Source organism: Ammospiza nelsoni, chromosome 1, assembly GCF_027579445.1.
Source record: "Ammospiza nelsoni isolate bAmmNel1 chromosome 1, bAmmNel1.pri, whole genome shotgun sequence".
Taxonomy (NCBI): domain Eukaryota; kingdom Metazoa; phylum Chordata; class Aves; order Passeriformes; family Passerellidae; genus Ammospiza; species Ammospiza nelsoni.
Genome location: NC_080633.1, coordinates 25,477,214 through 25,501,804, shown reverse-complemented (window position 1 = coordinate 25,501,804; position 24,591 = coordinate 25,477,214). Strand labels below are relative to the sequence as shown.

The 24,591-nt window shown below is 39.8% G+C and overlaps 1 protein-coding gene across 9 annotated transcripts in view; it reads right to left on the bottom strand.

The window, feature by feature from the left end:
• Nucleotides 1–24,591, bottom strand: part of DYNC1I1 (dynein cytoplasmic 1 intermediate chain 1) — a 186,548-nt gene that overhangs the window by 142,342 nt on the left and 19,615 nt on the right. For 3 of the 9 annotated variants that reach the window (XM_059482963.1, XM_059482971.1, XM_059482979.1), the window contains exons 3-5: nucleotides 22,988–23,102; nucleotides 20,168–20,309; nucleotides 3,227–3,286 (exon numbers count right to left, since the gene is read on the bottom strand). In XM_059482963.1, the coding sequence (XP_059338946.1) occupies nucleotides 3,227–3,286; nucleotides 20,168–20,309; nucleotides 22,988–23,102 (317 nt within the window). Of the gene's footprint in view, nucleotides 1–3,226; nucleotides 3,287–20,167; nucleotides 20,310–22,987; nucleotides 23,103–24,591 lie in introns of those variants that run through there. The other 6 variants (XM_059482986.1, XM_059483003.1, XM_059483029.1 and 3 more) reach the window with 6 other exon arrangements.

The window sequence follows — 24,591 nt, the reverse complement described above, 5'->3', positions numbered from 1 at the left end:
CTTTTAGCTGTGCACAGTTCACTCAGCAGCAGGGGAAAAAATCAGTTTATTTCCTGAACATTAGCTGACTGTTTGCAGGGAGTGAAGAATATAAAAAGGTTACTTGGAAGTGTTTTACTGGAAAAAATGCCAACTTTTAGCAGAGAAATAATGCAAACAAAATAAGAAAATTAATTAAATAAGGCCAGCTGCCTGAATCAACAAGTGCAAGCACACTTGTGCACTTATAGGGAAATAAATTCCAGGACACAACGTTTCTCAACTTGCCACATTATTGAAGAGATAAATTTGGAAAAACAGAAAATTCTTACACATTATCCATATCCTCTTCATTTTCCAGGTTATCAGAAGAAGTCATAGGGGTTTTGACCTAATTAATTTACAGTGGTTTAGGTATTCAATTAAGATTCATGTCTGAAAGGAAATGGGAGTCTAAAAAGGAAACTGTCATCACTGGATAACACCTACTGAATTTTCAGCTGCATCAATAATTTTTTTTTTTTTTTCCAATCTGTTTTACTGCCTGGGTTGTTATTAAGCTGACTGCAATTAGATTCAGTAGGTAATAGGTACAAATCAGCTGTATTGTGTAACAAACCACTAGAGCAGAAACAGTTGTGGCTCTGAATCTTTCCTCTTTTCAAAGAAGAAAAATTAACAAGTCTCCCTCCTTACAACCATCTCTGACTTTGCCAATCTGAATAAAATCTACAATTGTCTAAAAACTCTACAGAAAAACTTCTACCTCATTACTGGGGGCAGAAAAGTTTCTCCAGCTGGCAAAAATTTTAGTAGTTTTACATTTTGTAGCTGCTTTAACTTACGGTCTGTGTGAATTCAATCTTTAATAAATATCTCACCCCAGCAAACTCTCATGTGCTTTTCCCTCCCTCAGCACCAGGTGTGCAATCTCTGTTGCCTTCTTGGTCAGTTTGATTTCCCTGTGCATCAGTCCCCTGCTGCCCCAGGCTCCTCTTTCCATTTACTGAGGTTCTTTGCATTGAAAGAGACTCTTGAAAGTGGTCTTGGTTAAGTATAACCCCTAATTAATTATGTGTCTAATCTGGACCTAATTAGAACCTCACCTAATTCTAAAACAGTTTCACATGAGGTCACTCTGTATCTCCTGGACTGCCTGCGGATGGGGAACATGACCCTAAAGGAGAGCTGGATTTAACTGCTGGTTGGGTGAATTGAAGCTCTGCCCACTGTGTCCCAGAAGTGAGCTACTTCCCACAGCACTGTGCTGAGACAATGCATGGAATTCCTCATCTGAAACACTTCCAATTCAGCAACTGCTGGTGCCTCTACAAATGCCTTGTGCCACCCATATCCTGTAATTACTGGTGAAGACTCAGAGGTCCTTCCTCATCTGAAGGAATGTGATCTGTTGATCGCTGATTGCCTGTGTCTAATTGCCACCTCTAATTGTTCTCATGTTACTAAAAGTTGGCCTAGCCTTTGGTCCCAAGCACTCGGGGACAACTGGAGCTTCCTTTCAATACCTGGACTTTACCAAATATGTGCTGTAATGTTCAAGCCTTTCATTCTTTTTAGGGCAACACTAAAAGGTTTATTGTTTTCCCATCCCCATTTTTCATCTGAGGTGCTCATAATTCTCATAAATTCAATAAATATTCATCTTAGAGAGCCCATAAGCTTTGAAGGATTCCTTTCCAAACTGCTAATGGGAAGTCAGTAGGAGGATAGAGACTAAAATCCATACATGAAAACTGATTCTTCTGTCCATAGGTATCTTAAGAAACATGTATCTGCTAGAAGTGTTTTGAGACACATCATTTAATTGCTGACTGCAGGATTTCTTTTGCATTGGTTTTGTTGGGGTTTTTTTGCTCTAGTCTCAGGACATTAGAGGAAAGTTTAACTCTGCCTTGGGTTTGAAGACAGTTTTCTTTCAAAAGGGACAGGACATCCATTACAATGTATGCCTGTGGATTTGCTCTTTGGCATGCTTCTTTTCTGCCTCTGCACTGGTTGCTGGTAATTGATTGAAGTCTCTACATACAGAGTAATCTTTTTGTGAGTCAGATAAAGGAACTTGCTTTGCACAGCTGTTTGAGAAACCTTGCTCCTAGGAGTCCTCATCTTTTAATTCAAACTTCTGTAAAAAAAGCAGCTGGGATTTCTATAAAGTTTCTGTAGGTTAAAATAGCTCAAAAAACTCTACCTTTTTGGTACAGCCCAGGTAAAGTTGTAGATGTGTGACCTATTTGAAGTCACACTCATGTGTAAACTACAAACATTCCTAGGAGTTCTAGATATGGAGAAACACTTCTGTTTAGAAAACTCTCTGGATACTTTCCTTGTGGATCTTCCCTGGTGAATAGACCTAACACACCTAACTGCAGCAGGGAGCCCTGTCAATCAGCTAAAGGGAAGCTGTTGTTTTTCTGACAGAATGGTGAATAAAGTAGCAAAAGCACGAGAGAGTTGCCTGGAGACTCAAAACAGACAACCCTGTAGAATAACACTGGTGAAACAAATTTTTCACAGCAGTGATTTTGTTTTACCTATGACTCATGCTGCTACCCACCCTTTTAGGGGAACAGGTTATCCTAAATACCTCTGCAGGCAAGCATTTCTACATAATTTAAATAAACTAATTTTTTCACTTGTTGGGGTAAAGCAGTCCCAAACTATAAAATATTAATTTTAGCTCTATTAAAAATTTCAAAAGACTTCATAGGCCTGAACTCAACCAAGATGGCACTTACTCTGGGACTATGATCATACTTAATTGTACAATTTTAAACACACAAACAGCTCCTAAGGGAAAAGGGGACATTGTTACTGCATATGGAAACAGCCTAACTATAACCAGCAGAAAGGAGGAGGAAAAGTATCTTGCAAATGATTCAGAGAACAGTCTGAATCAACAGGTACAAACAAGATCAATGTAACTATACATGCACATATATGCCACAATAATAACATTTCATCTGAAATGAAATAGTTATTTGTATTGTGTTTCAGGCAACAGAAATAGCAATTTGTCTTTTCATAAGGTTGTTTAAATAGCTGGGTTGTTTCCCACAAATATGACTTTGCTGAAGCTTCTTCTTTATGAAACTTAAAAAATGAAACTTAAATTGTGGTCTTTTTGACTCAAAAAAGCAAATGAAATTCACATACAACCAGCTCAGCTAGGAAGCATTTCCAACATAATTCTTGCAAAGAAAGGATAACAAAAAGAGCTGACATATACCCAAGTTCAGAGTCAGACTGGAGTTGCAGCACTGAGGGGTCTGTGTCCCATTGCAAGGTCCTAGGGTGGTAATCAGCCGTGCAGCACGAAGGGGAGGGAAGAAAAGAACACACAGAATTAACTGAAAGGATGAACAAAACCCCATCTCCTTAGTTACATGCTCTACATAGTACATTCAACCTCCAGGTGCAAGCAACAGCCACCATATGTCAAACAAGGTTTGTATGTCAAACTGAGACAGGGCAGGCAATTTAATAAAACCACATATTATTGATAAACAGAGGAAAAAACCTGGATTTTCTGTCACATATTGATTAACTAAACATGGGGTTGGGGTTTTTTTTGCTTTTCCTGAAAAATTGTAACTCTTTAACTTAGGTTGATGGATTCACAATAAATTATAAAATCTGCAGGCACTATTTATTTATGTTTTTATGATAAGGTAGACTGAGCACTTGCCATGAACTCCACTGAAGAGTCTATCCCTTCACACACTCCTGAGACAGACAGCAATCCATCCTGTACACATGCTCTGGGCAGGAGCATCACAGAGTGCACATGACAGCAAATGGCACACTGACACCAGCTCTGACACACTCTGAGGGCACCTGGGACAAACAAACAAATCCTTTTTCTTTTCCTCCCAATAAAATTCCTGGGGAAGAGGCTAATAATACATCTGAGAAAATCAGATCTATGACAATCTCTCAGATGAGGCTATCACCAAATGTACAAACGTTCCAGAGGTGTGGTCTGAAGTGAAGATGTTGCTCCTTGCACTGCAGTGCAGTTTCCCATGCAACCAGCTCTAAAACACCTTGCAAACACTCACAGAGCCTTTAACGAGTCTTGTGAAAAATTCAGAATCCTTCAGTTTAGAAATGCAGAAACTGACATATCGGGGCCAACATTTTCAAAAATGCCTTCTCCTTCCCTGTCTATTAATTTCACTTTATTTTTCCACACTCAGGAAGCCACATCTTATATGCAAGAAAACTGCCAGAATCCATGACAGAATCAGGAACACTCAAGTGGCTCCTCAGCACCTTTTGCTGTAGTATGGATACTAGATTATGCACTGCTCTCACTAGCAGAGGGTAGAGTAAAGAAAAGTGCTCCTTCCCTAAGCAAGCAAGTCTTCATGAAGACATGCTGGAAAATAATAGTTGTCAAAATTAAATCCCCCCAAATTTCTTCTGAAAACAAATTTTGAGGATATAGAGATGACAATATTACCAGGTTCAGCCAAAACTAGCTATAGAATCAGCTGTGGTCAATATACACAAGTCTTTCTGCAACAATAGCAATCTCTGCCAATGAATCACTCATATAAACCAAGAAGTTACTGAATTAGTTCAGAAATAGATCTATTAAAGCCAAATAATTATTCTACCTCTTTTCCTCAGTAAACTCACCCATTCTATTACCAATATTAACTCGCTCTCTTGACAGACAGACAGGGGCATGTGCTGCACTCTTGTCATTTCAGAATGAAAAAGAATCAATCTCAACACCCTGTGCATACAAAAAGAATGAAATCCTGTAATGCAAAGCTACTTTCTCATGCCACATAAGGGCACTCATTTCCCTCAACTTATGATCCATAGTAATATTCATCAGGATAAAAGAATTTATACTGGTAAAGAAAAGCTTCTCCAAAACTAAACGGTATTATAAAAGGTCAGCAATAAAATAATACAGCAAGAAATAACAGATTTTTCCCTTGTAACTTGACTGCAGTAAGTACAGTGGAAAATGGACCTAAGATCTGAATGCCTGATGCAAGGCAAAGGCATCAATGACTAATGCATTATAGATACTCCATTAAAAATTCTATCTGTGTGAAGATTGCTCTTGTAATGTCACCAAGGTCAGCTGCATATATTAGGACTTGCTACATAAGTGCCAGTTTCTAATTTTACTGCTTCCTAGGGGCTACTCATACATTCATGTCCAGGTTTTCCAAACTCATAAAAGAAAACACACATAACTGATTTCAGTTTCCTCCCTCCAACATTCACTTTCAAACCTACAGGATTTGTAGGGCAATAAAGGCTATTTCATTGGAAAGAACACCATTATAATTCGATTAAAGCAAGAGCTTGCAACAGGTCTGTGGAAGTACAGTCCCTATGTTCCACCTCCAAGAATCCAGGCCAGGCCACCTTTACCTGGTACTTTGATAAAAATGCCCCAAAATAAAAAAAAAATAGAGATCTCCAACACTCAAGACAGCACTCAAATCCCAAAACTATGGGGGCAGCACTTGTGGTTCGGGCCATCACAGGCTGACATGTATAGAGACATTATTTAAGTATTTATTATCTGGATTCTCATACACAGCCTTCACCACGCTGGACACTGATACCTACTTTTAATAGTAATTCTCCTTGACTCCTAATTACATCTGTTTTCAACAGTTTTAATGCATCTGCAAAACATTTCCATGATTTGTGCTCCCTGGTGCATCCCTGTGTTACCACCTGCACAGGTGTGAGGAAGAGATGAGGAAGCAGTCTGCTTCTCTCCAGCTTGGCTGAGCAATGCTATCACACAAAATGAGGCTGCAGGTAACAAATCTTCAGGTTTCAAGTCTCTCGCCCTGGGAACAGAACACAAGTGGCTACACTCAGGTAGTAAAGGCTGCAGAGCACAGGGAGTGACTCTGTTTCAAGGAACACTACTGATTTGTTCTTTGTCTCTTCCTGGCACCTGAAGAATGTCATCAGATCAAAATGAAAGTGAGTGAACAGTAAAGATGTAATCTGGACCTGCAATTTAGCCAGTTTCCATGGCAATAACATCAAAAAAGAAAGAAACAGATTCTTTGAGGTTTAGCAACCCAAAAATGATGTTGAATAGCCTGTGCTGTCATCCTGACTGGAAAATTAAAGCTAATCTGTTTGTGATGAACAGCCATTGCGTACGACATTCCCTGATCATATGGATGAGCACCATAGTTACGCTTGTTCTCCTGTGGCCTCTCCTCAGTGGGGATTTTGAAATGCCACTGGACCTCAGCAGAAAAGCAGCTTTTTTCAACTAGTTCATGAGTTCCTCCTCCAGACCATTCTTCATGAGGAAAAGGACTAGGTGCTCTTCTTTTTTCTTTCTTACTTCATAAAAGAAGACTGCAATGGCTTGACTTCCATTCACCCAGAGACAGAGGCAGAGAAGGTTAAGTCACAGACCCTGAGGACAAGTGCATGGCCTAGGAGTCAGCAGGCAGGCTGAGGTGCTCCCACTCTGGACATTTCAGAGAGCACAAATTGCTCGAGGTTCCCCTAAATGGATTCAAAGGATTTTGGCACAGGTCCATGTAGAAGAGATGAAAAACATTTTAGTTGAACATTTTTATGGGGAAAAGAGAGGAGCATTAGACCGAGCAGGTAAAAGCAGTGCTCCCTAGCAGTCTCCAGTCCTGCAGACTCCTCCCAGGGATGAAGGGAGTGACACAGGCATGGCAAGGATCCTGGAAACTCACAGAGCAGCACAGTCAGGGCTAAGCCAGATCAGTCCGTTTCCCCCAGCCAGACAGACGGACACTATTTTAATCAGAACTACCCAACATTGTTTCAGAGCTGGGTGCTGTGTCAGTCTCCCACATAGTGGCAAACAGTAGCCCTGTGTCATGGTCCATCCCCCTTGGACATGTTCAGTGCACAACAGCTGACTGTTGTGTCTGAAGGATAAAAAGCTGTATCACTAAATAACAGATTGTTCTAAAGCAGCACAAAGGGAATGAGGGCTCTTAGATGTTGCACTAAGAAGACAAGGTACAAATGTTATTACCTCTCTTTCAACTGATCTGCTTTCACTCTCTTCCTTCAGATAAGCATCTCAATAACCTATTTTTTCTCAAATTTAGGACAGTACTAATGCTGGTGCTGTTTTAGCACTAACTACTCAAGAAGCAGCAGATAATTTTGACACATCATCTTTTAATAACCTGAAGAAAGAAACCAACAAGAGGAAGAGGCCCAGATGACATATGTTTACTGAAGTTAACAACAACTGAATGTTGTTATTTCTTCTGAACTCAAGTCCAAGTCCAAAGCATTAGGAAGATTTTCAGAGCACAGTTCTAAAAGGACAGAGAGCTGTTACAAAATCTAAGGTGGGAGGAATTTGAACAGAAGCATTCCCTTTTCTGTAGCATTGTTATTATTACCATGGAAAAACAGGCACTGCCATATGTTACAATGCTCTGTGTAACCTTACCTCCAGAAGATTTTATTCTGATTGCATAATGTCAATTATGTAGATTAAAAATGTGGAAAAGACTAAAATAAACTACAAATAAAATAAAACACTTGAAACCTTTTGGAAAATTCCCAACATCAGAATGCATTAATGTTCCACCTCCAAGAATCCAAAACTGTCTGGAATCCATGAGAACTCTTCAGCTGATTTAAGCAGCTTTGGGTCTGGCCTTAGCAGTAGTGTATGAAACACGTACAGCATCAGTTCCAATACATATCCTTAGTAATCTGCCATCAAAAAGTGATATTTATTATCTGTAATCACCACCATATCGCAACAGAACTTGGCTCTGGGTACGTGCCCCAATCCAACACTGTTCATGTGCAACATACTGACAGCTTAGTTGTGATTCTGCTTCCCTGCAGCCAAAATCAAATCCTGCCTCATCTGTTGCTGATGCTGCAGAACATGTGTTCTGCATGATTTCTTTTCTCCCCCAACTCCCCTTTCCCAGGTCAAGAGCAGCCAGGCCTGAAAATCCATGTTTCTGAAAAAAAGGCTCCTCGCAGGAAAAGCAGCAAAGTCTGCTTTCCCAGGGGCTTCTTGCAGGGCAGAATCCTCTTTCCAGCATTGCAAATCACACCTTCAAGCAGAACTGGAGGAAAGCAAACACCATATTCTGGCATCTCCTGTCACCAAGAGCTGTTGTGCTCTCCAGACCAGGAGAAAACTGCACTGACAGTGTACTGAGACCCGAGGTATCTCCTGAACTGAGATACCCATGTGTGTCCCTGATGAAACACCATTAGAGCTGACAGGCCCCAAACCAAGCATCTCCCCTTGCAGCGACAGCAGTGTCCTAGAATGACCCTTTGTATGGGAAACAGCAATGTCCTCCTAACCCTACAATTCTGTGACAGACTGTGCCATGACTCCACAGATTAGGCTGTGCCACAGTTTTCCAGGGATCAAAGGCCAATCCACTAAGCAGAGCATAGACTGTTACCAAACTGAAGCAAAGAGACCAGAAATGAAGGTGGGACTCCCCCGGAGCATATGGACTCACCTATCCTGTAGGAAGTCTCAAGGCACCTTTGCTTACTGGAGTAGTATTTCTAAAAGGATGTGACTGTGACTAGCCTCATTCTCCCTATCTGTTGTAGGAGGGAATCTTTATGCTGCAGGAGGCGTTTATACAATCTTCAGGCACCTAAATGAAGGGCTCCACCAGTGAAACATTACCGTGGGCTCTTTCCACACAAACACAAAGGCAGGAGATTGCTCCGTGCAGCAGCTCCAAACACCCAACTTAGACTCCAGTTGTGAATAGGTATTAGAGCTGGTTTGTATCTTTACTGTTCACTCTCCCTTTGATATGCTGAGAAATAGATAAGGAAGCAATCAGCTGCTACTTGCAGCCTGCAGGCTTCAGTCTGCTTCATGCTTTCTTTTCTTCTAACTTCAAATGCAACTAGCAAAAGAAGCGAATTAGGAAAAATGAGCTAAACAACAAGCCCAAACCTGCAGAGAACACAATTCTGGCTTCTGACTTTGATGTTTAAAATTACAATTTTAACCCTGGATTACAATTTCCAAAAGATTCAGAATTGCTTACATTAGGAACTCTGCACCTTCATACTGATGGCACATCGGAAAACATGTTACACCCAAGTCATACAACCTTGAAAAATACTGGTCACAACATCTGTGAGATAAGAGACCTCTTTGAAAATCACCAACAGAATAAAATGCTAAAATGTGCATGAATTATTTTTTTCAATATGATACCAAATATTGTCAGCAATTTGCAATCCAGTAGTATTTGTAGCTCCAATGTGTAATCTATCATGTATCTAGACCAATTTTTTTTTCAATGTCTGAATACTGCCAGAATTAATTTAAGGCTGCATAATTATTTAGCTACTTTAAAGAGTTCTACCTAGTTTCTTGTGTCACTTTCTCCAAAGCTACTAACTTGCTTCTGATTAAATAGAAAAATCTGAACTAAGAAACCGTTGATGAGAAATTATTGTAGATGTTTAAATATATGTGTGTACAGATAAGCTATTTGTTTTTATTAATTTCACTCTACATTTTTATAATTTTAATTTTCTCCGCTGTGATTTTCACTTGCTGATATTTTTGTACATTTGAAGTGTGTCTCCACAACAAACTATACAAAAATCCAGGAGATTCAAAGCTACTAGTCAGAGATGGAAAAGTACCACTTGCCTCAAAGGATGGTTTGCATCTAAGCCACTATTCTGCTGCCATTTGTGCTCTGTTTTGCAGATCTGTTCCACTTTGAAAGGATTGGCAAAAAGAAAATACCTTCCTTGTGCTGCTTGTTTTCTGAAGCACACTATAAGCAAGATGGCAATCAGCAGTGGGGCAGGATTTGTGCCTCTCACTTGTGCTCCTACAGCAAAGTCTGCTCTGACTTCTCTGAGCACTCCTGTGTTCAGAGCTGGGCTGCTACTGCTAATCATAAAATAAAATGCCTTAATGCATGCAGAGAACAAGGAGCTTGGCACCACTGCTGGAGCACAGCCCGAAGGTTTTGCTTGGGTTTGCATTTACACTTCCAAGCAGGCTGACACCTCTGACTTCCAGTCTTCATCAATAAAAAGAGCAACTCTGACCTCCCTGAGAGCACAGCACTATCTTTTAGCTGCCTGGCAACCATAAGAGCCCTTTTCAGAATGCCATGAGTTTAAAACACTTTATTTTTTTTAAGGTATAGTTATGAAAATATCATGGACAAATAATATTTAAAACACGTGTATTTCAAAATTCTTCTTGAATCAAGGCTATGCTGCAGAATGGATTTAATAGTTTTCAAAAACCATTTGATTTTTAAATCAGGGTGAACAATTCTGGCAAGCCTGCAATGATAAGGATGTACTGCAGGACCAATTGATTCCTATTTCACAGAATTCTACTAATTAAATCAGAAATTTAATTCATCCTATCTGCTGAATTTATTTGCTATATTTGAAGTCTTTCCTTTGGTTCAGGTCTGCATTACAGATCTCCTGGCAATATCATACTCACACTTTATATTCTATAGCTAAAGAAATCTTAGTCTGCAAATTTATGCTGGTTTACCAGGAAGGTCGCTGTGGGCAGCTGGATCTGTGAGGACAGAAGGTCAAACAGAACTGACACAGATTTACTCTGAGTGCCAGATACCAAAATGGTCATTTTGAAAGTGCAGTAAAAAAAAACTAGGTTCAGGGACAAGGCACAAGTTGCTTTATTCCCTTAGCAAACCTTGAAAATTCTTTTTTGAAACACTATTTTTGTCTTGGTTTTTATACCAAGAGTAAGTCTTTGCAGCAAAACAGAACTCAAATGATCACAAATATAAAGAAAGAACTTGGCAGAAATTTTATGCGCTATCAGCTCATGCAAATGCTTGAAAGGAACTTCAGTACTCGCATTAGGAGTCTTTGATCCAGACTCCATGGATATGCATACAAGGAAAGCTTTCTAATAAACTTCAAGGGACTTTGAATACAATTGCACAAAAGACAAAATCATATTTAATAGTCAAATCTAGGAAAGGCAATCCATAACCTTTCAGAGGACTCAAAGAGGTAACATGAAGGTTGGAACCTACAACTTTTAGTCTGGTATTATTCAGCTGAAGAAGATGGTGAAAGATTTCAGCAAATTTTCCATTTTGTTTTGGTACTAAAATCCAGTAACTACTAGCTGGAAGAAGAGCTGGTGTTTTCCTTCCTTTATACAATTTATTTTGTGGAAGAAAAAGCAAAATTGTTACAAAAGAGATGAGATTTTGCTACAGTAAGGGCTGAAACAAGAACTCACTGTATGAGAGTTATCAAAAATTTTTCACATAACCAGTCAAAATGTCAAAAGTTCCCTTGACCCAATGATCTGACTTTCAAGAGACAAGCTCAGAAATTATTTTCTGAGTTTGAACTATTAAAGTAAATAAGTACATCTGAAATTTATGAATCAAAATCATTTTTAAATGGCAAACCATTTATTTTCATAGGTTCTGCTTATGGAAAATTTTATATGGCATACTTAGACTGTTTCAAAACTCCTTGGGGAAAAACACAACAAAAAAAACCAAAACAAAACAAAAAAATAGCAATATCTCCCCAGTGGCAGCAATTTCCACTTTACATATTTGAAGGGATATCCTAAAAATTGCATTACTGGAATAGTTACTCATTTAATAATTTTATTTTATCAGATAAAACATGAAATTGTGAATGGAAATTTCCTAAGGTCTTTTTAATAGGCTAGAGAAGGAGAAAACATTAATATGCACAAACTGTACCAGTTTAACTATATTAAAGAGTTTAAAATGGGAGGTGATCTTACACAATTTAATTAAATTAAGATGAAATTCAGTGCAAGAGATCTGTTTAAGCTGAGCTGGTCTTTGCAAGTAAGTTACTTTGTTTTAAGAGGATTAGTATTTTAGTCCCTAGAATCATCTGATTGTCTGACTAAATATATTATGATATGCCTGTAAATAACTAAAGAGAACTAAGTATAAATGGGCTGCTAACCTAAATGGTTAAGTGGGGCTTTATACATTAATATTATTTTCTTCTGGATGCAGCTGGGGCTCAGGTTTCCAAGGCATTTTACGAAGCACCCTGGGAATGGCAATCTTTCCTTCTCCTTTGATTTATAGCATGGAGATGCTTGCTAATGAGAAAAATAATCAAAGATCTGGAGGACTGAACTCTATCAATCCTTTAGGAAGGAAAGCATGAAAATCCTTAATGATGCCAGAGGCTCACATGCTAAAAGGATTGCAGATGATTCTAATTAATATGGACCATTCAGACTTTGTAACTGGCACGCACCGAAAAACACTCCCTGCTTTCTAGGTCAGATATACAGACACTTGAAAGCAGCTGCCAAATATCAGTCCCTAAGGTGTCTACTTCTGTTTATGGGCTAAAAAAATCCAACAAAAAAAATAACCAAACTGGCAGGGAGAGGCTTTAGATATCTAGGGCTAAATATTCATTGAATGTAAAGGAGAAGGATTGTAGTTCTTCTTTTGCAGGGAGAAATGGAGGGAAAACAATGTAAGAAATCTGCCCTCCCTCAGCCTTGCATCCTAACCTGTGCAGGGCAAGCTGTGATGTGCAAACAGCCCAACAGCCACCCACTGCTACCCTGTAAACAGCCTGATGTGGGGAAGTGTGAGAGTTCAGCAGAGTTCCCAGGCCAAAGCCAGCAGAGACAGCCAGGGTTCCCCCTGGCAAGGGGAGGATGCTGACACTGTCACTGTTCACAGAAGCCATCACTATTCAGCTCAGGAAGGCTTAAGGCACGATTTGGCCTCTAAGTCTGCTGGAAACTGTAAAATGAAACGTGTGCCAAGCCATCCTGACAATGGAGTTGCGGTAAATTAAATGGGAAAAAATGTAACAGCTGGGTGTTATTAATTTCTGTCCTACCATGTAATGGTGCACACCCCATACCAAGCCCAAAGCCACCAAAACAGAGTGGCAACACAGTGTCCCAGAGGGCATGCCATTTATCTCCAGTCACCAAGTAGAAAACTTCTCTTGACTCTGCACTGTGAAAAACTGCACAACAGTCCCTAGGGTTACGATCCTTCTTTGTCTGAATAAAACACCATGCAAGCAAAGTTTGCCATGAAGCAGTTATTTTCCTTCAGTCTTTCCTGTAGTCTTCACATTGTTCTGTACTTCCCTTTGGCTCAGCCCATTTATGAAATAAGTATGCCACTAAAGCAGCCATTTAGAAAGCATTTTGTACATATAAATTGATCTTACAGAAAAGCACCATAAAGGAAATAATCCACTACAAATAATGGTTACAGCTGCTGCTCCTGAGGCAATACATCACAGGCCCACTTGTCCTGGAACAAGTGAAGAAGGATGCCTGTCATTTCTGAATGTGGGAACACAATGAAATGCTGGTAATGCAAAGCTGAGTGGCAGTGATGAAACAGCATCACTGCACAGAACCTGTCAAATGCATTTACTTAATGATAAAGTAGCTGAGCCCGAGGAAATGTGGTTCTGCTGGCAGTGGTTTTAGCAGATCTTTTAGAAACAGGGTTTTGCTAATGTCTGTGAGAGATGTTTTCTGCAGCTAAAGAGAAGATAGGAAATATGCTGTATGGACTATTAAAGGTCATCTACTACAATAATCCTACATTCCTGTACAAGTGAAATTGAGACCAGAATCTACCCTTTGCCTTCTTTATCTATCTAATTAAACAGCAAAGTAGACACTTAAAAGGGAGAAGGGCATTCTGATACCCTTTCTTCAGCTTGTTAATGTGTTATATTACTGTTCTAACTAAGAAGCTATTTGAAAACTAAAGCTGAGTTGCCAAGTATGATTTTTCAGGAGAAAAAGGACACAGCTCAAACACTTTGATGGTGTGTAGATGTGCTGATGAGAGACCATAGAACAAAAAGTATCTTTCTGATTTTAAATATTATGTAGTAAGAATACACTGGAGTAGCGATAACCTTTTTTTTTTACTTTCAGAGAGCAAGATTAAATACAAAATCCAAAATAATTACATTCTTTGACTCATATGGTGCCCAGATTCTCCAGAGCTATCTCTTTCCTTTTGATTGTGTATCTGAAAAGCATGAAATGTTTGTGTTTGACAGTCAGAAAAGAAGCAATGTGAGATTAACACAAGACTGCTCTGTGTGTGTTTAGATGCTGCAAAATAAATCAGAATACCTATTATTTATACAAAAATGAGTAAACAATATGCTGCAGAGAAAAAGGACTGGAATCATATCTGTTTCTTCCTGCACCAGGCCAATACAATCTGGGAGTGAACATCAACACAGAGAAAGAAAATATACCCTAGTGTATTTCTTTTTACAACAAAATGGCTCAAAGCGGCCATGGTAGATGGAAGGAACAGGATCACATCTGATGAAAACATGCACAAATGCAGACTTATACTGTCAGCAAACTTCAAAACAGAACGAGACAGAAGAAGACATGCTCTCAACTCTCTATCAGTGAGGACATCCAACCTGATGTGACAGCTGCTACAATATTCCCTGGAATACAACTGGGAACATTCAGAGGTCACAGTGACTGCAAGATGAACTGATGTAGTGGACAAAAAAATCATGCCACGAGCCAAAGCCAAAGGCCATACTGCTCCTTAGAGAAAAGTGCTCCAGCATTGAAGACAGCTGTTCTATTTCTAGGATTGTTCATTTAACATATTTTATGCAGAATTAAAAAACTAGTGATTATGAGATAATCAGGATTCCAGAGTGATCTAACTTCTCCAGCATTTTACTGCTAAAAAATCTCTTTGAGTAATCCAGTTTCCTTTTGTTTTTTGTTTTCTTTGCTACCTAATGCAATGCTCAAGCTCATTCTCACAGGAACTTTCATTAAATATTTAGAGCTTCTTCCAAAGAAGGGCTAACCCTGCTTTACTGCAAGTACGCTTTGTACACTGAAGGAAGTGAATCAATTTCAGTGCATAAAACTTATCTCAAAACCTGTGATATCAAAGGAACAACAACAAAAATCAGGTAGGAGCCATTTAAACCAAATATTACATTGTAGCCTAATCCAAATAAGAACAATAATTACAGAATGAGTAGCTGTAGCCAAACAAATCCACAGCACAGTCCAATGGGCTATGAGAGAAATAGCACAAAATAATCCGGATTACATTATTTTAGCAGATAAAGCACCATTTTGAAATAGCCATCTTCTGAAAGAAGCCACTAGAAGATTAATAGCTTTGTCTTTATGTGAGCCCACAAAACAATCAGGTACCTAAACTTATGCACAGCAAAATACACAAGTTAGAAAGCAAAAGAGCACAGATAAAATTCTTGCAGAAAGAAGGGCAACCATTAACCTTTACACATCCAAGACAGCTGAGCCTGGTGCAATTCACTGAGCAGATGGAAGGCAGGAAACCTTACACCCAGTCTAATGGGATTCTCATGTTCCCCAATGCACAGCAGGAAGTGCTGCACACATGGGACTCCACTGGACACACACACACACACACAATTCACAATAAATGAGATGCTACTGTGCAAACCTACTACCGTAGGATAGTGAAAATAGCTGGGAACATCCTACACGTTCCCAGGAACACATAGGAGCAGTGAAGCATACAGGGCAAAATGGGCCACAGAGATAAATCACACTTTGGTCCCCAAATGGAGCTCCTGGCAGCATGCCCCATGCCAGGTGAGCACAGGACTCCCTGTTGGTAACACAGGCACACACACCAGTGCAGGCTGGTGTGAGCCCTGAAAACTACCCAGCCACAGCAGCACCTCCTCCCAGCACAGAGCTGTTTCTGCTGCCTTATGCTGGGTTGGCATGCAAAGTGCAGATGGACCCTACCTGAGCCAGGATAGGAGGTCTCTCCAGAGAGCTGCTCAGCCCACAAAACCTTACCCTGCACTGCCTGCCCCTGAGGCACTGTACAAGGATTGTCCTTGTGCTCTTCCTCGCACGACACAAACCCAAAATTCATGGCTGTCAGTGCTGCAAAGACGAGATTTACAAATGCCTAAGGTATGCTGAGTAGCAGAATGTACCTCTCCATGGGCACATTTCATGGTGCCTCAATTATATTAGTTAGTGTCCTCTCTAGCATACTAGGGTAGCAAAAGTTCAGAGTATCCATAAGGGAGATGCATACAGTTATTACAAAGGAGTTTTATATTAATAGAGACAAATTTGTGTTTCACACTGTGCTACAGCATAGGACCTCTCAGCAAATGCCTTTACCTCAGCCCTTTTCTTCACAGGCATTCAAATCTCCACTGAAGTTGTGCATGTCTGTGCATTTATAAGATGAACATCAGCAAGAGAACACATCAAAATGCTTACAAAATATTTAACAAACCAAAACACTTATCCTGAAAGAGCCAAGCATACTCTATTCCAAGGAGAATCTCCATTCAATCCTGCAACACTGTCTTATGAAAAATGAGTAATGTCTGAATACATCATATAAGAAAGCTCTGTGAAATGATCCATCTATTCAGAGATGGATATCTGCTCAGGCTCTGTAATTTTTCCATCCTCTCTGTATAGCACAAGCAACACAGGCATCAAAAAAAGCAAAGTGGGATGTACAAAGCAATGTGGAGACAGGTAAGTTGCTCTCTGAGCAACAACTGGGCTCCAATGAATTGTTCAGTGTAGCCTGGTAACTAAGAGCAGCACCAGAATCAAAGTGTAACACACCTCTGTGTACCCAGAAATGATCCCCAAGACCACAAAAACAGATACAAAATGTGGCTCTCCTGTCCAACTGAAATCGTTCAGCCAGCAGTTTCTAGAACAGCTATCGATCTAACATCTGCTTATTCTTACAGTCGCTGTCATGGCTCAGGGGGAAGCTGGAATGCTGCTCAAACCTAATATTTTCCCAAGTGACAAATAGCAAAATGGTACTAGAGATTAAGCAGTAAAAAAAATCCCATAGAAACTTGGGATGAGTAAGACAGAAATGGTTCCACAATTCAGTGCTATTACAAAGTCCACCCCATTTCTTCTCCTAATACAGTGAATGGCATCAGAGAAAAGATAACAGTGCTCTGGCTGTTGTGCTGGAGATAATGGACAATGGTCCTGAGGATAGCAGCACTACTGGTCTGTAGGTCCCATGGCAGAAGTGACTACTGTGACCATGCAGCTTTTCTTCCTGTGTAACAAAAGGGCTGTACAGCTTTATGAATGAGTTATTGTTTGACCTATTATCTGCCTGTTTGCCACACACATTATCCTGGACAAGCAACAACCAGTGATAGAAGATCCCACACAGTCTTTAGGTAAATTTGTCTCACTATTGAATTTTTTTCTGCTTTATATTTCTCCAACTTCAATACCAAACACTTTGCTGCTTCCACCTTTTCAGCTGGAGGAGCCTGTTTTTTCCTTTGTAGATATTACACTTGGTGAGCAAGTTGCCAGTCAGTTTTCATCTTGCAAAGTAAGACTGAGATCTGTGGTTCCAGGACTACAATTACTTAAAAATGTTCAAATTCTCCAGTTTATAAATTTTCTTTCCTGAAAAGCAGATGTCATAAACCTGTGTAAACCTGGCTGAATTATATTCACTTTTATATAAGGCATCACATATGCTTGCTGATCAAAGCATATCTCAAATATACTTGGTGATAATGGGACCAACAGATTAAGTCTGTGAATTACCAGAAGTACCAACAACTCTAAGAAATATGAGCATGCCCTAGTTCTGTACCAGAATCTGGTCCCTCTCATGGGAACTTATGACGATCTCCTGCATTCCTCAAAGCTTCAATAGAGCCTCTCTCCTGTAACAAGCCAAAATCTGTGACTTCACAGCTTTTATTTTTTTTTTTTTTTAATATCCATCATCTTCCTCTGGGGAACACTTCAGCAATGAGTAACCAGACTGCTTGCAGGATTTCTGCCAGGCTGTGTGAGCCTGTCATTCCTGCAGCAGCAACAATGGACAAGCTGTGATCACTGAGACTGGGGCATTAGCAGCTTTGAGACTAATCTGCTCTCCTCTAAAGCCTGAGCTCAGCCTAGAACAGAAAAGGGAAAGATCTAACAAGCGTGATGGCATGGCAGGGGATCCAGCAGAAGTGTCCCCTCTATCACAGAAAGTGAAACGGAAAAATAAATTAAATTGAAGCAGGATAACCTTGTTTATACAGATAACAGGGAATATATGCAGTAGTTAAAACAAGTTAGATGCATGGTCTGGGCACCTATCAGAGAAAACAGCTGAGGTGGTTTGATCCTATTTACCCATTGTGATGACAGTTCTACATCTTCCTCTCAGTATCTGACACTCTATCACACATGCAGGCCTGAGTGCACCTGTTCACACAAACACTGCCTGCAGTGCACATCTACCTGCACCCAGTGACATTAATTCCACTAACTGCCACTCAATACTATCCACTGGTTGCAGACATTCCCCAGGGCCTGGACCAGACATCATTTCCATTACAAACCAATCACTCCAGGAAAAGATCTGCAAGCAGCCTTCCTGGCACACAGCACAGCCCTTTCAATACCTGAGAATATGCCAAGCAAACTGGGACACTACAAGCAAGGTCTCAGGATTCCCACTGAATTTGTAGTACAGCCACAAGAAGCTGGAAAATGGATCCAAAGTGAAAGCCCAGAATGCAGAACATCATGAGCTCAGAAGGAGGGGACAAACTCCATTCTCCTCTGAAAGAACATGTGGTCATGTGCTCTCACTGCTTGTTGCTGATGGACAGCCAAACAGCTAGCGTGGGTAACAGCCAAATAAATTCTTCCAAGAGCCTTTTTTTAACCTTAGTAGTAAAAAAGTTACAGCATTAAGGTTCAGAGGAAAAGCAGGAATTCAGAAGTCTTGTCAGAGCTTCACACAGGACTATGGTAAATAGGTTCATACTGAACAGCAGGCTGTACTTTGCTTTAAAAGGATTTTTGTTCTACTCAAAGCACTTTGACTTGCTGAAATCTACTGCATTTACTTATGAAGGCAGAATTACACTATTTTCTCTCTTTTAAACTGCTACATCTTACAAGCTAGGGCTTTTCACTTAGCAACCTCCACTTCTAGAGAGTAGACCTGGGAGCAGGGCTGAGCTGATTTAGTAGCAGCTGTGCATCACCCACATCACAAGGGAGAGTGTCTGCATCTGGCTGAAGGGGACACAACATACTCTCTGCTATGGAAGTGTGATTTTACTAAGCAGCAGGCTGGTGTGGCATGAAATCTGGTGCTCTGTTACATTACAGTCTATGTCTGGAGAGGCATTCTATGATGTCTACTGAGCACTGTTAACTACAGAGAGCAATCACTGCGCTTTCAAGCCATTAGCAGTCTTGGCTCACAGACTGGATGAGCTGGCAGCTCAGCCCTATGTTGAATTAGTGTGATACAAAAAGAGCTATTAGGATCTGTCTTTTACATTTCTCAAAACATACATTATAGCTGCTTGCACCTCTTCTTACTTGAACATACCCTTGTTTACAAGCAGCATCCTCACATTCTCCTTTCTTTTCTATTCCAGAGAAGGAATTCTTTTGGGATTGCCACTTCATTTTTTATTTCCCCAATGGAAACAAAAATAAGATTACTCTTGTTTCCATCCCTCACACACATTCCACTTTCCAACAAGAACAGAGCTGCTTCCCTTCCATTCTGCATGGAAACTCTCCAATATCCAGAATTTCCAAGGCAGAATTGCCAGTGGGTCCTGGGATGTTTCAGCCCGCTCCTGTGCAAGCTCTTCTCTGCCACTGTCAGTGGCACACACTGCAATGAGCAGTCACAGCAACCTGAGGCAACCTGGTGTTACACGAGGAGGAATGCCAAGGGGACTGGTTATGTGAACAGAGAGAACTCAGCATGAATAACAGGTTCTACCCCTGGGCACATCTCCCTTTTGTTTAGTGTATTTCCAAACAGCATGAGAGCTTCCTGTAGGCCATTTCAGAAGTATAAATTCAGCTCTTGCTTCCACTACAAGGTTTGGGGCTCAGAGTTAAAGATCCGTTTGTTGCATGCATTTATTTGCCTCACATCTAAGACCACTCTTGCTGGATGGTAGCACCCAGTGGACAATGCAGAAACAAACGTACACATTCAATACAGCATGTTCTTATTTACAGCAGAAAAGGAAAAAATGGGCGAGTAAGAGCAAAGTGAAAAAAACCTCACATTAATTCAAGTCTGTTAACTCTGTGTCTTACCTTCCTATGGGTCCCAGATCCCCTGAGTCCTGGCTGCCTGCGTCACTGGGTGTGCTCACTGATTTCGAAGAGGGAGACATAGGGGTTGGGACTAAATAATGAAAATAACAGGTATCCCATGTTAACACATGCAGCGACTGCACTGATGAAGAGCAGTGTCAGACAAATCAAAACCAATGGACCAAAATGATAGTGGATGGATGAGTAGGAGAGTTTGAAATGGTGAAAGCAAATAAGGAAGGAAAGAAAAAGAAAAGGAAGAGAGTCAAGTGAATTTTAAGTCTTCTGGAAGTGTTAAAACTGACATGTATCTAGACAGGACTGAAAGCCCAATGGGATTCTACAGCTAATCAATGAAGAAGATACCTGTGGAAATAAAATAGCACTTGTTTGCTTGAGTCTGGTTTGAAGTTGACTTGCAAAAGATTTTAAAGATATGAAGAAGTATCAGGGGCTTGTCTTGTCAAAATCTAAGTGAACTCTTCTGGTAAAGTCACGTAGGCAACAGAACAAGCATACTTTTCAAATTCTGAATTTAAATCAAAAGCCAGTGTCCATTAGATATGCTCTACGGCTGCAGTGTGGAAATGACATCAAAAATAAAAGCTAAATAAGGAAATCAGCTAAGTTAAAATCATTTCCCAAAGGTGCTGAGAAGACACAGTTTACTTGGTGATTGTTTTCTTAAGTAATGTAGGTCATATAAAATTTCCATTTTCGATGGGACATGATTTCAACACTCAAGGAAAAGTTTCCCTTGGTTTAGACACTATTTGCCCAAGCTCTTGAAATGATTTTCTCTTTGCCTTGCCAGGGCTTTTGAAGCATATTTCATGCAAAGGCAGTTTTGTTTCCTGAAACAGGAAAGGAAGTTCATAGCTCAAGGTCAGCCTGAGTTAAAGCTCTTCAGCAAAGAAATAATAAATAAAAGAGTAAAAATATCCTGATTTCTTTTAAAATGGTTTCTCAAAAATATTAAAAATTAAGAGATGGCTCCAGTCAAGATTTAAAGCAAGTATTCTTCAAAGCAGTCACATTGAATAAAACACAAAAAGAGAGGGTTTTTTTTAATGCAAAAGCAATGTTTCCATTTGGTTCAAATCATGTGCATTTCTTTTTATAGATTTAACAGAGTAAAACTTTAAAATACTTTGTTATGCCTTACAATGTATAATGACAGACCTGTCAAGAGATTCGGATTTTCCATATGGTCAAGCATTTAATGCAGATTCTCCCTAGAGACTGTCACAGAAATGACTGCAGCATGAAAAGTGAATTCATCTTTGTGACAGCCCTTTGGCAGGTTACAGGTATGTCTGGTTGTTTACATATTCCATATTCACAGTGAGACCTCTTAAATCCTCCTTTCTGTATTAATTGTGAGTGTATGCAAAGGGAACAAAAGAGAACAAAACACTATTTTTAACTAAAAGGAATCATCTTTCATGTGAATTTATGTGTTCCTTTGACAGTATCAAACATAAAAAAATACCTATGATAAAAACTGATAACTTGCAACATGAATATATGTGTTTGGTTAATAAAATCATAAGGACATATATACTCATTCTTACATAAAAATGAGTATTTTTAATGCTATATCTGATTTTATCTTGGACCTTACTTTTGTATCATGATATAATTTAATAAATATATTTTATTATACATAAAAATAGCCTAACCATTACTTGTCAGACAATTCTACTGAGAAGTAGGGTTTAAAAGCTTTAGTCACTCTACCATAACTTATAAAAATAGTAACTTTTTCTCAATGAATGTTGGTTGATGGAAGTAATTAATTTAAATTCCAATTCAGAATGTCACTATCTACTTGCATATGCACCCAGGCATCTGTATAAGGTGCTTTCCTAAACCAAAACTTCAACATTTTGTCAAATTTGAAGTTTCTTCTATATATTACTGGCAGGAATAACCAGGAGTAAAATCCTAGATTCAGTCACAATGAACTTAATGAAAAGGCTTGATAGCTTCAGGGAGGCCAAGGTTTCAGCTAAAACAGTGGGAGTGGTCCCAAATTTGAGGGAGAGGGAAGGGGAAGGGGAAGGGGAAGGGGAAGGGGAAGGGGAAGGGGAAGGGGAAGGGGAAGGGGAAGGGGAAGGGGAAGGGGAAGGGGAAGGGGAAGGGGAAGGGGAAGGAAAGAGGGGAAATGGAAGGAAATTTCTCACTTTAGGATCATTCAATAAATGAGGCAGATCTTAATCAAGGCAGTCCATACTCAGGTACTCTATGTGTTTTTAAACTGAAGCCTTCAGGTTCTAGAACTAAAACATAAAAACCAAAAAAGATGTCAAGCAGACAAAACAAGAGCAAAAATCTACAATAGTGTCTGTTGATAAGTGGTTTTCTATTTGTGATTTGTTTTTTTTATTTTGCTTCTCCAGTTTTTCCTAATTTTAAAAGAAACACAGTGGGAGTTCCCACATAACTATGCTCTTCCTTCCTTACAAATGCTTAATTTGAATTTTTGAAACAAAACTTGGGGCTAATGAAGTTAGCACTTATATTTTTGAGTGAGAAGAAAAAACAGTCCATCAGAAAAGAAATCACTGCTGGTATGCGAAACCAACCTGCATTATGTTCATAAAAAAATTCTTGAAGAAATGAAACAGATGTTTTTGGCAATGACAAGTACTCAAAATGCCATGAGCTTGTATACGTGAATGGTATGGCAGGCATTCAAACAGAAGAGTTCACTTCACTAATACAGCCAAAAATCAAAAAAGCCAAGCATGCTTTAGTAGAAAGAAAGCATTAGTTGTGGCAAGGCTGAATGCTTTTCAATGTGCTTCTCTTAAATACCTAGAGGTGGTTCTGGGGATATGCCAATGCTCTGTAACAAAGCTTCTGTCTCTCTTCTTTTACGGTCTAGATCAGAATCCTCCTGAGCTGGCTCCTTCTTCTGCTGTAGATCAGCCTGAGTTAAACCAGAAGAAAACAGAAAAGTTTATTTCATATATAATCAGCTCTAGCAACTATATGTGTGGTAATATTTGTATGCACTACTGCTTAGGTAAAATTTGAAATTCATTTTGATACTTTTAGGTAATTTATAACTTAGATAATTTATACTGTATATATCAGCAACAGTATTTTTTCCTTAAATGGATGGTAAAACTGGTTTTTGCAAGGATATATGCAGGAATTTTTACAGGACAACAATGGAAGTTTTCTGCCTTTCACTTAGTAGGTGCAACTTATTCAACTAACATAAAAGCTGACCATAAAACAAGTATCATTACCCTGAATAAAACTGGCCCTTTCCTACTTACTTCAGAATCAAGAAAAAAATTTCATTGCATTTCAGTGATGTAGCTTAAGGTCCTACATTTGCTCCCAAGCACTTGTTGGGAAAAGAAATACTGACTCATTAGCTTCAATATCCAAGAGGTGCAAAGGAAAGAACTGACATCTCTAAACCAGGACTTGGCAGCCCTTGGCCCACTAAAGGTCCACGAGACCCTTCCCTCTCTGCCTAGCTATCTCTACCTCCTTGGAGCTTCCACACATTAGCCTTCTCCCACGCTGATCTGTGGGAATCTAAGCACAGTAGGAGCACCTGCATTTGCCAGAATCCCACAATGAGGTTGCCCTTTCTGCTGAAATCTGAGTGTTGGAAAAGAGGACTTGTACAGTTCCTCAGACTGGTGTTGATCTTGGTTCAGGCACAACAGAAAACCTGGAAATTCAGACTGCTCATGTTCTCCAGTTCAGAGACAGGAAACCTTGATTTTATAGTCAAGGCCCAGCATATTCCTGTGCTCAGCTCTTCCTACGAACTATCTCACAGCTTGTAGGTTCGTAGACAGCTCCCCAGCACCAGTGTGAATGGCCAAGCACCTTTGTGAGTGTCAGCCTTCACTCCTGCACCACCTGGCACAACAGCACAACCCATTTACACAATTATGCATGGCAGCATAATTATCTGCAGATGTGGCTCTCGGGGCCAATGGAAAGTTTCAACCACCACAAGTTCTCCATGAGCATAGAGTCAGAGTCAGGGGATGAAGAGAAAGGACCTAAGAGTTCCCTCGAGCCATTAGCTTGGCCCCAGTCCCTCTAGTTCTTTAGTAATGAACCCTGAAAGCATTTCCATTTAAAGATCTGCTTATGGAGGACTTCCCCAGTGAGTCCGGGAGCCTCACCGGGGCGTGTGCTGTAACTGCACAAATGTGGCTCAAATGAAAAAAGATTAAAAAGACAGCCAAAACTGGAATGCTGATTTCTTGGATCACATCACATTTCCACAGTAATTCCATGAAATTCATGTACAATATTAAAGTGTCAGTTTAAAAGGAAACCAGTTATTAGTAAAGGATAACAGGTGCTTTAAACTATAGTAAGTGTTGACATTTGAAGGAAAGGAAGCATAATCACTTAATGCTTCTCTGACTTTGCATGAAAAT